This window comes from Rattus norvegicus, chromosome 4 (assembly GCF_021556685.1).
Source record: "Rattus norvegicus strain SHRSP/BbbUtx chromosome 4, alternate assembly SHRSP_T2T, whole genome shotgun sequence".
NCBI classification, from domain to species: domain Eukaryota; kingdom Metazoa; phylum Chordata; class Mammalia; order Rodentia; family Muridae; genus Rattus; species Rattus norvegicus.
In genome coordinates this window covers 15,395,926-15,412,647 of record NC_141537.1, presented here as the reverse complement: position 1 = coordinate 15,412,647, position 16,722 = coordinate 15,395,926, and the positions used below count along the sequence as shown (strand labels likewise).

Here is a 16,722-nt window from a genome sequence, read left to right as displayed (position 1 = left end):
GGACGGTGGAGTGAAGTTAAAATGAGTCACTTATCACAACCGAATCAGGAGGGACTCAATGGCAAGTTCTTATAAAGATGAAAACAATGACTGAAGGAATACAAAGAAGTCAGACCCAATAAAAATCAACATAGCGAATGGAAGCTTGAAAGAACTTCAAAGGCAGTATAAAATACACTAAGAAAATAATATTCGCCTACTACAGCAGTGATCGAACAGTTGCTAAATATGCAGCCTTCTCCCTTGTAGATAAAGATTCCAAAATACTCCAGAAACAGTAAATGGAACAATAAAAATCTGAATTGACAAGGGATATCATTTATCCCTCGCCATCCTCCTCCTCTCTGTTATATAAAAGAAATCTACAGCTCTGTGAGGGTCGGGGACTCCCTCAGCCACCGCCTACATTACATCAAGCAAACCCAAGGTCTGCCTCAGTGCCCAGAGGCTGACCCTGATAGTAAGTGCCCTCCCATGAATACGGTGGTACACAGTGAGCGAAGCGTGGAGCCGTAACCGAAACCGAGGCTAGTTTTCCACCATGTTCTGTGCGAGAAGCCTCTAGGCTGGACTCCCTGAGAAAAATGACTTTTCCTGCTGCTGCTTCATAGCCGACGGCCGTACAGACTCCCGTCGATCCTGCCACTTGCAGCCTCTGTAAGTCAATTCTCTTACCTGGCCCCGTGCATGCCTGCCCCGTGGAGGAGCCAGACATCCTGTGGCTGGGGAAAGGGCACCAACCCCTGTTGATTTGTTTGACTAACATGGTCTGGGGTTCGTCTCTCTGTTAGAGTTACTTCCCCCTTACTCGAGATCTTATCCTCTCCTATCTCCTCATGGTCAGCCTCTGCTCAGGTTCCTTGGTGTCCGAGTGTGAGCGTGTTTGCCCACCGAACAGAATGAGACCTCTATAGCTACTGCTAACGACCTGTCTCCAGCCCCCGCGCCCGCCATCTTTTTTCCAGGTGTACCGCCTGACCCCCAGAAATCTAACTCCTGCCTCTGTCTTAGCAATTAAGTTACTTCCTCTGCAGCCCCTGGCAACCTGCCTGACAGAACACCCAAAGCCTTGTTTTAATAGTATTTCCACCTACTGCTTCTAGTGACTGCCTTGTTCCCTGGCTCGCCATCTTCAAACACTTCACCCACTGTACTGCAAACCCTGAGGACTTTATTCTCCATGCTCCACCATTTTACTGTGGCACTCGAAGGGTAACCAGACCCATTAGGTTTCTTCTCCCAGAGCCACTGCTAAGTGCCAAAAGATAGAGTCAGCTACAGCAGGGCTTCAAACCGTACCAAACCCTCCCCGAAAACCACCATGGCTGTCGTTCCTCTTACGATTTGGGGCTCTGTCTCCTGTGTCCCTTACCTTTTCAACATCTAGTTTCTCACTCAAATATGTTTATTGTCTAAGTAATCAGGAAACAGAAAGGGGGTCTCTGAGGATGAGGAGACCTCCCATCAGGTGGGTTTAACTCAGGGGCCAGGGTGCTAACTGTCACAGCCACCAAAGCTTCCACTGAGCCAGTGCAGTGGCTCCAGGTGTTGTCCCCTGAACTCAGAGAATGAATTTCTTGGGAAACAAAGGGCGAGTCTACAAAGGAGCTTTACTGGAAAGAAAAGAAAAATGTATTACATAAAGAAAACTAGCCGAGTTCCCATATAGTGGGAGAAGTCTAAGAGAGGATTGTGGGAAAGACTAAGACTCCAGGGCAAAATGAGAGGTGTCTTTAGACGGAGGTCGCCAGTTAGTGGCTTGTCTAGATGCTTTTCGTAGGACTGGATAGACACACCGAGGCAATTTCTATTGATACTGATTAATTCTCTGGGCACGTTTTAGGCCAAGTCAATGGGGTTGTGTACGTTCTTGGCATGTCCCCTTGGCCCAACTAGGAAGATAATTACAAGCTGCTGGTGAGGGGTTCATGCAGCTGAGGGGTGACATGCGTCAACTCTCCCTCGGCACCCCCATGTGCTCCACTAGCTGCTGACCTTTGCGTGTCTGCTGGCAGCCTCAAGCATTGACTGGCACTGCCAGTTGCCAACCTCACAGGTGTTACCTGTCTCCAAACCTGGCAGCTTTAGCGAAAGTGTGCTCTCCGTTTCAAGGTTCCAGGACCAGCTTTACGTGGATCCTTGTCTTGCCTGCTGTGGAAAGCTGACTCTTATCCCAGCCGCCATGATGAACTTGGAATCGTTTTCTGGCTGCCTCATATTCAGCGTCTATCTACAGGGTTGTGTAGTCAAACCTATTTAAATGTCTCCCTGCCTAGCTTACAAATGAATGAGACTCAGACTATGGTTATTTTATTTGGCTTTGATAATTACTGGGATGCGGGGGGGGGGGGGGGTGTCATCCCTAATCTACTTTTCCAACTGCTGGCCTGGCTGCCTCCCCTGCAGTGAATCCCAGATGTTCACTCCTGGCCAGGTGCTCAGGGTCCATCTCCCCTCCCTCGTGGTGGCTCCTCCTCTGCTGTCCTTTTGCCTTTTCTTCTCTACCTGAGACCCCCACCCCCAAACCTGGTACCTGAGAACCCGCCCACCTCTCTAGTCATTGGCTGTAGCCATTTTTATCCAACCAATCGTTTTAAAGTAAGGAGCAGGCTTTGCATAACAAAAGCTGGTGTGCAGAACAACTCACACCTATTGCGGAAACCTTGGGATACAGAATTTAGCATCACAATACATAGCAACAGACCAAACCTCCACAGGGTTGTCTGGGATAGTCTCCTTCTTAGAATAGATGTAGGAAGTTTTGAAGCTGCCTTTTGTAAATTATGCGAAAGTGACCGAGGAGCTGGAGATCGCCAGGCAGTCCCACACCATTTTCTGCTGTAGCAGAGGACCCAGCTTCTGTCCTCAACAGTCCCGTCAGACTGCTCCCTGTGACGGCTGTTCCGGGGAAACCAACCCCCTCTTGCTGGTCTTGGTAGGCGCCTGCATGCAGATGGTATGCATAAGCACATACAGGCACGTGTACATAAATAAATATTTTTAGTAAAAGATGTGAAAGGATAACAGTGTCTTGAAGGTGTTTGGGGCTGGGGCTTCCCACCACATGTCCTCCTGGAGTTCTCTCCTTTCTCTCTTCTAGTCAACCTGACTACCTCATACTCAGCTGCAAGCCTTTCGCTATGTTCCAGGCCCCACCATTTTTAACTGTATCATCCCTTACAGCCCTAGCATCTGTTTTTACTGTACCATTAGGAATACAATGAGCTCTCTTGTGCTCTGTTAAGGGAGGCCAACATTAAAGACATTGTCCATATATACGTACAAAGTAAAAACAGACACAGTAATGAGAACCACCTCAAGAACAAACGTGGAATGAAATGGAAACATATAATAAGAAAACTTGATTAAAAATCAGAGGTCAGGAATATTTTCCTTAAAAGACAATGTGTAGGTTGCCGCGCAAATGAGTCGGAAGTAGCTGAGTAAAGACTGGCAAAGGGCAGGTACAGGAAGGAGTTATGCAAAGGCTCTGTGGATTGAAAAGCCTGCCTTACTCCACTGATTCCAGGATCAAAAGGGAGACCATGGGGTGACTGGAGAGTAGATCTGGCCGATTTATTCAGGACCCACAGGTTTTGTTTTATCAAAACTATAAGCAAATTCATTAAAGGATTTTAACACATCATTTTCTGCAAGAACTTGTCATGTTCATCATTGCCTAAGTTGAAGCAAGTTAGACACTGTGTATTATCATGATGTCCAGGGAGCTAGAGAGAAGGCTTGAAATAGCATTTGGGGATGGACTGCATAGTGCTTGGTGGTAGGGGAACAAGCAGGGGAAAATGGTAAACTGTCTTTCTGTTGCCTGTCTTAAAAGACAAGCATGGCAAGCAAAAAGTCCCAAAGAAGACTAAAGAGATTTGGTAGAAAAACTCTAAGGTTCCTTTTTGGCTCTGTTGAATTTATAGTGTTTGTCAGATGCCCGCAACTCTATAAATATTTACTTAGTGTTGAGTAAAATTTTCCAGCATATAGTCAAGACTTAAAATACTTACAGACACTTTTAATTAGGTTTCTCAAAAAAGAAAAAAATATATGGGGAAAAAACCATTAATGCAAAGCCTGGGTCGTTTTCTTTTTTAATTTATTTTTATTAGTTCCTTGAGAGTGATCAACAGGTTTTGATCATTCCCCTTCCCACCCAATGTTGTGTCCTCTCTTCCCTCTACAAGGCCAGTTTGTGCTGCCCAAATGTTCTTGGGTCGATTATGGTCTTCTGTCGCTGGCTTATCAGGAGCTACTCTCTTAGAGAAAACCAACCCTTCCTCTCCCAGCAGGTAACAGTTTCCAACAGCTCCTTGGCTAGGGGTGGGACTTTGTACACACTTTCCTTCTCTGTCTGGGATTTTGTCTGTCCAGTAGGCTTAAATACGATTTTTTTAAAAACCTTTGATGTTTTTTGTCTCCCTCCCAGTTTCCCTCTCCTACCCTTTTCTCCCTGCCCTATTTCCTTCTTTCCTGTTTCATAATTCCTGTTTAATCCTTTATCATTGGTGCATAAAACTCTCAGAGCTTGGCTTTTTCTGCTATGAAGTATCCGTAGTCTTCATTTTCTTGAAAGCCTGTCTTGGGTCTGGAGAGGCGGCTCAGCCATTAAGGGCACTTGCTGCTCTTCCAGGAGACCCAGGTTTGGTTCCTAAAGAAAGTGCTCTGTAATTGATCACTTTTCCTTCAGGCACACGTGGAACTTCACTCACACGACCCTTTCTGCCCGTCCCTGTCGGGGGCTGTTCATCTTCCTCATTTATTTTGAATCTTTTTATCATGCATTTTATCATGCGTGTAGAGTGATCAGGTAGAATCATTTTTTTCTACATCTTTTTATCAAAAGAATGTTCAGGCTTCTCCTTCGTGATGCTCATTGAGATTTCTTGCCAGGGGAGCACCAACATTTGAAAATGCTTTTATGGTTTTTATTTTTTTTAATGTTATACATAATATACAAAAATCATTTTAACTTATCTCAAAGAAAACCTTACCACATAAAATTTGATTCATTTGATTATAATTTCATAAATTATAAATATATTAAAGTATACTGTTCCAGGTCAAAATGGCAAGCAACGTAAGTTTTTTTTTCCCCTGCACACTGAATGAATTGCTTGGCTGAACTGACTATTGCCAGCAGTGTTTAATCCCTGATTCCTTAAGAGAAAGGTCATTTCTTAGCCTAGGTCAGTTTCACGAAGAGAAATTGTCCTTTCACCTACTTCAAATATCTTAAACAAATAATCTACAGGAACTGCAGAGCTCAAGTCATTTAATGAATTTTAATAAAACACACACACACACACACACACACACACACAAATTCATCAAACAAGAGAAAGGTGAGGAAAACTTAAACTGGTTGTGGTGGGAACTTCCTCCAAAGGGGGGGGAAATTTTTTTTTTAATGAAAAGCTTATAGGTTGGTCTGTTTGCCAGGCCAAGAGAAAATGAAAAAGTAAGGATTAGCTTTATTAGTAGCATTTTTCCCTCCCAAATTAGTTCTAACTGGGAATTCTAAAAGCCTCGGGTGCTTCTGCCCCACCCCCACCCCCATCCCCCACCCCCCACTCCCCCATCCCCACACCTTTTACAAATAGTCTCATCTGTTGGAGAGCCTCTAGGGCTTCAGAACTGCAAGGGAGGCTGCACACCCAGGGCCTCTGTGATGGTGACACAAGAGTGACAGGGGACTGCGGGAGCTGGTAGAGTGCTCGAGGCAGAGTATTCAGGGATCATGCATGTAGAGTCATCCCTAGGGCCACAGAAGACAAGCTTGATTGGCATGCACTTAGAAGGTAGAGACAGGAAAATGAGATGATGCTGACCTGGGATAGGTGAGGGATAGGTACAGACACAGACACACACACACACACACAGACACACACACACACACACACACACACAGTGTATATATAATAGATATAGTGAAAATGTATACGTGGAAGAATCCAGGTGTAGCTCACCTGGTGACGGCAAAAACTCATTTCTTGCTTCTCTCTCTCTCTCTCTCTCTCTCTCTCTCTCTCTCTCTCTCTCTCTGTCTTATACAAATGATATTCACTTACTCTCACTCTCCCCTTACTCTTCTCTTCACTTTTCTCCCTTTTAAGAGTCACTGGTTAACAGCATTGTCTACTCTTCCAGAGGCCCTGAGTTCAATTCCCAAAACCACATGGTGGCTTATAACCATCTATGACAAATTCTGATGCCCTCTTCTGGTATCTAGGTGTATACTTGGGCAGAGCACTCATATACATAAAATAAATAATAATTATATAAATAAATCTTTTAAAAATCACATTTTTATGTCAAAAGATAGGTAACATAAAACTTGCCATTTTAATTAAGGCATATAGATGACCCCAGAATGGGTTTATGTAAATGGGTTTTTATAAAAAGCCTTCATCCAGTTATAGCTAATACAACCAGCACAGCAGAGGTAAGGGCTTAGAAACCCTGAGCCCCGTAAACCGTGGGCTGCATTTTCTTTCCTTATGCAGCTGGCTAGGAATTGCTCCTGAATGTCACTACCTAACACCCAGCAAGAGACAGTCTTACCTTACAGCTGCCTAGAAAAAGATCAAAATTTAAAATATACTTGATCCATGTGTAATATGATTCTCATGCCTTCAGGCATGAGTTGAGGCACTGTCTGGTCAAGGACTGCTTTTAAGTGTCTACTTGAGTACTATTAAATGTGTTCACATTACTATGTCTTTGTTTTAAAGCAAAGAGATAGACAGCTTTCCATGACACAGTTGCATGAAAATCTGTGAGGAATGGGGCTTTCCTTCAACATGGCTGATATTCCTTTTCCTATACATAAGGAAGAACTGAGAACGTATTCCTCCATTTGACAGATTTCAACACCCCTTCATGATAAAAGTCCTGGAAAGAACAAGAATTCAAGGCCCATACCTAAACATAGTAAAAGCAATATACAGCAAACCAGTTGCTAACATTAAACTAAATGGAGAGAAACTTGAAGCAATCCCACTAAAATCAGGGACTAGACAAGGCTGCCCACTCTCTCCCTACTTATTCAATATAGTACTCGAAGTCCTAGCCAGAGCAATCAGACAACAAAAGGAGATCAAAGGGAAACAGATTGGAAAAGAAGAAGTCAAAATATCACTATTTGCAGATGATATGATAGTATATTTAAGTGATCCCAAAAGTTCCACCAGAGAACTACTAAAGCTGATAAACAACTTCAGCAAAGTGGCTGGGTATAAAATTAAATAAATCAGTAGCCTTCCTCTACTCAAAGAATTAAACAGGCTGAGCAAGAAATTAGGGAAACGACACCCTTCATAATAGTCCCAAATAATATAAAATACCTCAGTGTGACTTTAACCAAGCAAGTGAAAGATATATATGACAAGAACTTCAAGTCTCCAAAGAAAGAAATTGAAGAAGATCTCAGAAGATAGAAAGACCTTCCACGATCATGGATTGGCAGGACTAATATTGAAAAAATGGTGATCGGTCCAAAAGCAATCTACAGATTCAATGCAATCCCCATCAAAATTCCAACTCAATTATTCAGAGAGTTTGAAAAAGTAATTTGCAGACTCATTTGGAAAAGCAAAAAACCTAGGATATGGAAACTATTCTCAACAATAAAAGAAATTCTGGGGGAATCTCCATTCCCAACCTCTAACTGTATTACCGACCAATAGTAATAAAAATTGTATGGTATTGGTACAGAGATAGACAGATAGACCAGTGGAGTAGAATTGAAGACCCAGAAATGTGAGATGTGAAGACACATCTCATGGTCACTCTTTGACAAAGGAGCTAAAACCATCCAATGGAAGAAAGATAGCATTTTCAACAAATGGTGCTGGTTCAACTGGAGGTCAGCGTGTAGAAGAATGCAAATTGATCCATTCTTATCACCATGTACAAAGCTCAAGTCCAAGTGGATCTGGGACCTCCACATAAAACCAGACACACTCAAACTAATAGAAGAAAAAGTGGGGAAGATCCTCAAACACATGGGCACAGGGGAAATTTTCCTGAACAGACACCAATGGCTTATGATCTAAGATCAAGAATTAACAAATGGGACCTCATAAAACTGCCAATCTTCTGTAAGCCAAAGGACACTGTCATTAGGACAAAACAGCAACCAACAGATTGGGAAAAGATCTTTACCAATCCTACATCTGATAGGGGGCTAATATCAAATATATACAAAGAACTCAAGAAGTTAGACTCCCAAGAGCCCAATAACCCTATTAAAAATAGGGTACAGAGCTAAACAAAACATTCTCAGCTGAGGAATATCAAATGGCCAAAAAGCACCTAAAGAAATGTTCAGCATCCTTAGTCATCAGGGAAATGCAAATCAAAACAACCCTGAGATTTCACCTCACACCAGTCAGAATGGCAAAAACTCAGGTGACAGCAGATGATGGCAAGGATGTGGAGAAAGAGAAACACTCCTCCATTGTTGGTGGGATTGCAGACTGGTACAACTATTCTGGAAATCAGTCTGGCAGTTCCTTAGAAAACTGGACATTGCACTACCTGAGGACCCACCTATACCACCCCTGGGCATATACCCAAACATGATGCTCCAACATACAACAAAGTCACATGCTCCACTCTGTTCATCACAGCCTTATTTATAATAGTCAGAAGCTGGAAAGAACCCAGATGTCCTTCAAAAAAGGAATGAATACAGAAAATGTGGTACATATACACAATGGAATTCTACTTAGCTATTAAAAAAAAAAACAATGACTTCATGAAATTCTTAGGCAAATGGATTGAACTAGAAAATACCATCCTGAGTTAGGCAACACAGTCACAAAAGAACACCCATGGTTTGCACTCAGTGATAAGTGGATATTAGGCAAAGAGCTTGGAATACCCAAGATACCACTCACAGACCACATGAAGCTCAAGAAGAAGGAAGACCAAAGTGTGGATGCTTCAGTTCTTCTTAGAAGGGGAACAAAATACTCAGGGGAGGAAATACAGGGACAAAGAGTAGAGCAGAGACTGAAGGAAAGGTCATCCAGAGACTGCCCCACCGGGGAATCCATCCCATGTTCAACCACCAAACCCAGTCACTATTGCTGATGCCAAGAAGTGCTTGCTGACAGGAGCCTGATATGGATGTCTCCTGAGAGACTCTGCTAGAGCCTTACTGATACAGATGAGGATGCTTGCAGCCAACCATCAGGCTGAGCACAGGGACCCCCAATGGAAGAGTTTGAGAAAGGAATAAAGGAGCCGAAAGGGTTTGCAACCCCATAGGAAGAACAACAATATCAACCGACCAGAACCCCCAGAGTCCCAGGGACTAAACTACCAACCAAAGAGTACACAAGGGGGAACCCATGACTCCAGGAGTATATGAACCAGAGGATGGCATTATCTGGCATCAGCAGGAGAAGCCCTCGGTCCTGTGAAGGCTCCTTTCCCCAGTGTAGAGGAATGCCAGGACAGTGAGGTGAGAGTGGGTGGGTGAGAAGGGACGCATCCTCATGGAAGAAGGGGGAGGGGAACCGGGAAAGGGAATAACATTTGAAATATAAATACATAAACTAGCCAATTAAAAAGACAAAAAGAAAAGTATTCCCCCAGCATTTCAATCTTTCCTGGTAACTGCAGAATCCTCCTAAGGATACATGAAGCTGCAGTAAAAACCTTTAAACCTTGAATCATCTGTCTAGGCAGTTTTCCTGCTAAATAAATCACCTCCCATTTCTAGTGGGCATCAGTATATCAGCTGAGAAGCAGAGTGCATTTCAAGATTCAGTTCTATTTGGAGAACTTTCGGGAAATCTCAAAAAGCTCTTCTGGCATTGTTCCACATTGACACGGTCGTGAGTCAATGTGGATGTTCACTGTGTTCTGGTCCTTTATTCAACTGGGTGATCTTAAGACAGTTCATCATCTGTGAAAGCAGCTGTAAATTATCACAGAAACACAAGCCATCATGGTTGTAGCTCACACAGTTCACCGCTGGCTAAAACTGGCAATTACCTTCTAGCACTGCAAAAGCTACCCAATAGGGAGAAGCCTCCGGATCAGTACCAGTTGGATTTCTCCATGTTTTATGAGTCAAGTGCATGGTGTCTTCACGGTACAGTTTTGCCATCAAGTTCTGGAGGGTAGCCAGTGTTTGCAATAGGCTGTCATGTTGGGAGTCAATGGGATCTCACTTGCCAACAACTCTCCAAAAGATTAAAGGCCAGTGTCAGGAATGGCACTAGGGACAATGTTGACTCATTGCAGGGTGACTTTAGTTAAACTCTGTGTGTGCACATGCCTGTGTGTGTGCATGCATGTATGCATGTGTGTGAGTGTGTGCATGCATGCATGCATGCATGTTAAAAAGCAGCTCCAGTAATAGGTCTCTGTATTGCTTCTTTGAGATGTTTTCAGTGTTCACTAATTCCTCCAGCCTTCTGTACCCTGCCTTTCCTTTCCCACCCCATTTGGCCCCTTTAACCTTTATACCACTATATATATATATATATATATATATATATATATATATATATATATATATATATATATTATCCCCTCCCTTGAGACCCACCTCCCATAGCCTCTAATTCCTGGACATCTATGGCGATTCCAAATGGAACACACATATCTAAGATTCAGACAGCATCCACAAAGGATAAAAATCAGAAAAATTTTGTCCTTCTGAGCCTGGGTTATGTCACTCAGAATGATTGTTTCAGCTTCCTCCGTCTACTTGGATATTTTGTAACTTTGTTTTTCTTAACCCCGATAGCATTCGATTCTGTAAAGGTACCGCATTTTTCATTATCAGTTCATCGGCTGGTAGGCATCTAGGCTGTTTCTACTTCATGGCTATTGTGAACGGAGCGTCTGTGTCATGAACACACAGGTGTCTCTACGCATCCTGTGATATGCCTATCTGTACTTTGTCAGACGTTTTCATACTGATTTCTATCCTGCACCAATTTGCACTCTCGATAGTACTGAGTAAGTACTCCCCATTCCCTACACACACACACACCAGCACACAGCATTTACCTTAGATCACAGCCATTCTGAACGGAGTAAGATGAAATCTCAAAGCAATAGTAATTTACATTTCCCTAACGGATGTCAAGCATTTGTATGTACTTTTCCGCCATTTGTACTTCTTCTCTCGAGAATTCTCTATTTAATGTCATGCCCCAGTTTATGACTGGGTTGTTTGTCTTCTTGCCGTTTAATGTATCAGTTCCCCGTGCAGTCTCGATACCAACCGTGCTGGGTGTAGCCTGCCTCTTCACCTGGAAGGCAGAGCCCTCTGCTTTACAAAAGCTTCTTAGTTTATATGGTTCCATTTGCCAGTTGTTGGCCTTGGTGTCTGAGCTGCTGGGATCCTGATCAGAAGGTCCTTCCCTGCATCGATGGGTTCAGGTAGTCCCTACTTTCTCCCTGATCAGACTCAGAATAGCAGGAACCTGACTGATTTAGAGTTGAGTTTCCCGCAGTATGAAAGATGAGGATTAACTTTTCTTCTTTTTCATGTTGCCATCTAGTTTGGCCAGCGCCATTTGTTGAAGATGCTGGGTTGCTGCTGTTGTTGTTGTTGTTTTTCCCCAATGTGCATTGTTGGCCTCTTTGTCAAAAATCAGGGGCTATAAATGTGTAGACCTATATATGGGTTCTTTAATTCTCTTCCATTGATTAATATGGCTGTTTTTATGCCAGTACCATGAGGTTTTGTTACTATAGATCTATAGCATAACTTGAAATCCAGGAGGGTTTCAAGAATAACTATTCTTTTATTGGTCAAGATCGTTTGGGCTACCCTGTGCCTTTTGTGTTTCCAAATGAAAATTTTTAAAAGACATTTTATTTTATTTATCTGAGTACACTGTAGCTGTCAGACACTCCAGAAGAGGGCATCAGATCCCATTGTACATAGTTGTGAACCACCGTGTGGTTGCTGGGAATTGAACTCAGGACCTCTGGATGAGCAGTCAGCGCTCTTAACCGATGAGCCATCTCTCCAGCCCTCCGTATGAAATTTAAAATGTTTCTTTTTTTCCTTTTGTGTTTAAAATTGCATTGGAATTTTGATGAGGATTGCTATGAGTCTGTTTGTTCTTTCTATAGGATGACCACTTTCACAATATTAATCCTGCCGATCCATGAGCATGGAGGTATTCCCACCTCCTTCCTGCCAACCTGTGAGGATGGAGGTTTTCCCACCTCCTTGTGTCGTCTTGGATTTCTTGCTTCAGTGTCTTCTTCATCTTTATACGAGTCTTTGGTTACATAATTCTTGAGGCTGTAGTGAAAGGAATTGTCTCCCTGATTTCTTTCTCAGTATACTCCTCTGATTTGAAGTATCGAGTGTCAGATGTCTGTCCTGAGAAAAGCCACCCTAAGACTTCGGCTTCGGAGGAAGCATTGTGGCCAACAGGAGCACAAGGCAGACGTGGTCCTGGGTAGCATCCCACATCGACCATGGGAGTCTGCTTCTCTGCAGTCCCAACCTCAGTCCAATTCCCGATGAGCAGACATCGAACCCATCCCAGGGAATCTATGAAAATGCAGAGTTCTGAGCATTTCCTAAGGCAAGGTTCCAGACAATGAAGGAAACAGTAAACCCCTCATGCTTTGCCCCACTGAAATGAATGGATCTAACACCCAGTAGATGCTACTTTTTAAATGTTTGCTAAGTTACCTGCAAGTTCTTTCCTGCTTGGGGTTGTCAGATTTAGCAAATAAAAATACAAATTCACAGTTAAATTCCAATTTAAATAAACAAAAAATATTATGGCCTATGAAATAGGTCTTTGCTATATGTGAGACATGCTTGGACTACGAAACTGTTTACCTGAAATGTACATTTGGCTAGACACGTTATATCTTATCTGGCAACTGTATGCCCTAGTTTATTTAAAGCTGTGATTAGTTAACATATAAAATTCAGTGTAAGCTTCGGTACGACATCAGTGTTGTCTCTCATTGGCCTGCCCTGTAAACAGAATCTCTTGTTTAAGCTATTTTTGCTAAATTTTTCTATTCCCATCTTACTACACTTCTAGGTGGAGTTACGTACAATACTTGTTTTACGACTCTAAAGTAGCCATATTTTATTTATTTATGTATGTGTGTATTTATTTATTTATAGTAGTCCGGTGCACTTTATATGAGAATGCGTCTGAATGTCCCTCTGGGGTCCATCTAAGCTTTCTCATCCATAACGACTCATGTTGTGTTTAGTCCAGAGGGATAACCTTGGAACCTTCTGCTTTTGTGGTCTCAAAACTCAAGAAACATGTTGGAATTTGTGGACATACAGAATTGTATGCTGCTGAACATGGCAAACAGTAAACGACCGATATGCACGTAATGAGACAGATAATTAAACAGTGATTAACCCCTCAGGAGAATTCTAATATGCCCATCCTATAGCAATGAGGGGAATAAAAGCCAGAAATTAAGACATAAAGAAAAAAAATTCCCTTTCTTTATGGCCTTGGTTTTATAAGGAAGAAGGTCTTAGCTCTAAAAGGCCTGAGGAAAAGGAATTTGTATCCCTTCTTGTTTCCCTGGGGTAAGCAATTGTGTCATCAAACCCAGCCTAGTAAAATGCACAGGACAGGGGACGGCAGGGTACCCAGCAAAATGTGTGTGCTTCAGGGGACCAGGGAAGGGTGTGTTCCTGAGGTGGAGGGGGTGAACTGCAAAAATGAAGTGCTGCAAGCAATTTTTATATAAAGGTGCCAGCAGAAACACCTGCAGACCATCACTGTCCACACACATGTGTAAGCATGTGCGTGTGTACACGCATGAGGCTTCCGGGCTGTTGGAAGTCTGTGACTTTTCTCTTACCCGAGGACAAAACCAGGACTAAACCCCAACGTAATAACTTGAATGTCTCTTACACAACTTAAAAGGTTTCACTTTGGGATGCTTTTCTTTAACTGTTCTTTGGAATAGACTTGGTTTCCTAGGGAGGCCATCAAGAAATTAGAGTATATGACATATTTATAATATATAATATTTTGACCCATTCTATTATAATGTTTCTGTAGTCCTGTCATCGAGGCCGAGCAGAAGATGGGAGGTTGATCACGTTGAAAGCATGACCCTCTGGCTTAATCAGGACTAAACTGCGTGTGTCCGAGATACATGTTTCTAATCAGATTGATTTAAATGTTTGTGGCATGACTAATAATTTGCCAAGGAAATATAATAAACTATACCTAATTTGCTCTAAGGAATATATCCTGATACTTCCTCCTGCCTGTCTCTGAACGCCTCATTGGTAACACAGAGAGAGGGCAGCCTCCGGCAGTCAGCGTGACTCTGCAATAGGCATATTCCAGAAAGCTCTCAGTGAGAACAGTGAAGTCCTGGGTCCGGCCCCTGACAAAAGGTCAGCCTGAAGGACGACTTTATAAGGAGGGAGACTGCAGTGTCTGAGGATGAAAGGTGGTGGGTTTGCCATCCCGACTCCCTGTCAGTGCCCCGCTTAGGCCCTTCTGGTGCTGGTGTTATTACTGCGAGGGGTCAGGTGATTACACATCTTCCACAGGAGGAAGAATTTTCTTTAGTGTTGCTTTCACATCAAAATCAGGGAAACTCCCAGTGCCTGGCCAGTAACTCAGCATCTTGATGCCAGGCAGGACGGGGGGAACGACGGATGTCTGCATGTTTGGATAGGGTAAAACCTTGCAGACCACATCTCTTCTCAAAAAGAGAAAAACTTTCACTGGCAACTTGAGTGAACTGTAAATGTTGAGCGGCTTCCTCTCCCCTCCCACATTTAAACTCGGGGCTTATATTGTTGCCTTTGGCAATTTACAGAAGGGTCAAGGGAAGACGCGTATGTAGTCTTCAAGTTCTGCCCTCGGTTCTTTAAAAAACAAAAGGAAAAAGAAGGTGATCAAGTCCTTATAGCCAAATCACACCAACTAAGACTGATCTCAGAACATGAAAAAAAAAAGGGCTGGGCACAGAGACAAAGGTGGTGGCGACCTCTGAGTACCGGCTCAGCTGTTCCACAGAAAGGCTGTAACACGTGACGGACTGCACGGCGTCCTCTCTTCTTATGGAAGGGATCATCTTCCCACCACGGGCCACGGAGGGATAATTAGCATTTTTGACATGCCTGAGTCGGATTGCTTAAGCGTCTAGATAACTCCATGTCCGAGTTTCTGCAGATTTTTCCTGTAAATGGGTCATGGTTGTCAGGTCTTCCCATTTTGGAAGTCTCGATTCTAAAGATGACAAACAGGGCATGAGCTGCAGTGTCCATGACTCACTTTTATTGGTCACCCCATTAGACCTCACCTAATAGTAACATGAGCAAAACCTGCCGAAAGGGTGAAGATCCTACCGTACGAGAAGAAAGTAACTTCCCTGGCACGGCAGATTACGTTTCGGATTATTAGGGGCAGTATATGTCAGGACCAATGCCCTTATACAGAGGCATCTTTACCCTTCCATTTCAAAAACAAGCACTGGCCCGCTCGGCATGGCATGTGCTAGCATTGAGGCGTAAAGACAATAGAATCTTGAGATGCTGGTTAGCAGTGGAGAGCAGTGGAGAGCACAAGAAATGTACTAAGATCTGAGTCTTGCTTTAATGTATTTATTTATGTTTATGTGGGTGATCTGTCTTCACACACACACACCCAGAAGAGGGCATCAGTTCCTACTACAAATGGCGGTGAGCCACCATGTGGTTGCTGGGAACTGAACTCAAGTCCTCTGGAACAACAGCCAGCACTCTTAACCACTGAGCCATCTCTCCATCCCTTGATCTGAGTCTTAGTCAAGATGTATTAGTTATTTTTTTAGATATAAGAATAACAAATATTTGTTGTTTTTAAAGTACATAAAATGGTTCCAAAAACTGGGAATTATTTCCTACCCTAAGCCAGGGTATTTTCCTCTAAAAATATTGAACTTTGTACTTGTCTGCTCTCTCCATCTCTCCTGCTCCTGCTCGGTGACAAAGACCCCAAAGCGTAGCTCGGGGTTGGACCTTCCCAAGCAGGCATTTGCCATTGTTATGCAACTCTGTGCCTCAGAACTCTCAGGTGTCAAATGAAGAGAATTTTTCTTAGACTCAGTGATACACTTCCCGAGAGATTCCTCGAGCGCCTTGCAGAAGGCTCACAGCCCTTCAGAGCTGTCTGTGGTGCTCTCAGCTCTTCTGAGGTGAAATGCAGTCAGCACAGCACCTTGCAATGTGTGCCTGGAAGTGGGATGTGTTTCCCAAGCTCAACCCCTGTTTTCTCTCTTCCAGGTTTCTTTTCTCCATGGAAAACTCCAAAGCCTGTAAGTTGGAATCCCTACACGTCTTTCTTTATTTCTGTCTACTATTTATGCCGGTTAAACAAAACAGGGAATTGGGTGACCTTAAGGGCTCTTCTATCTCTGAGATTGTTTCCAGGATATCAGAGTAACAGACCCTGTGTGCCCTTCTGCCCTTTCTTGTCCTCAAATACAGGGATAAGGGATCTCATGTTCCACAATTATGCCCATTTTTAAATGCTTTGTTTACTAAATTTGTCTCTTAGAGTTGATTTTTTAAAAATATTTCTTAACTATGACACAAAGATTACTTATGAACAAAATACTAAATATGACCTGTTTTCACTTTCACGTCCTGACAATTTGGTAATAAATTCTAATGCACTCTCGATATAATGAATTCAGGTTACATATAAACTGTAAGGTGATCCAGAAGAATACTGG

General features: G+C 43.0%; 1 protein-coding gene across 15 annotated transcripts in view; it reads left to right on the top strand.

Annotated features, from left to right (window-relative positions):
* Positions 1 to 16,722, top strand: part of Magi2 (membrane associated guanylate kinase, WW and PDZ domain containing 2) — a 1,487,762-nt gene that overhangs the window by 1,305,506 nt on the left and 165,534 nt on the right. For all 15 annotated transcript variants that reach the window (NM_053621.2, XM_087655501.1, XM_087655502.1 and 12 more), the window contains 1 exon segment: positions 16,271 to 16,302. In NM_053621.2, coding sequence (NP_446073.2) covers positions 16,271 to 16,302 — 32 coding nt within the window.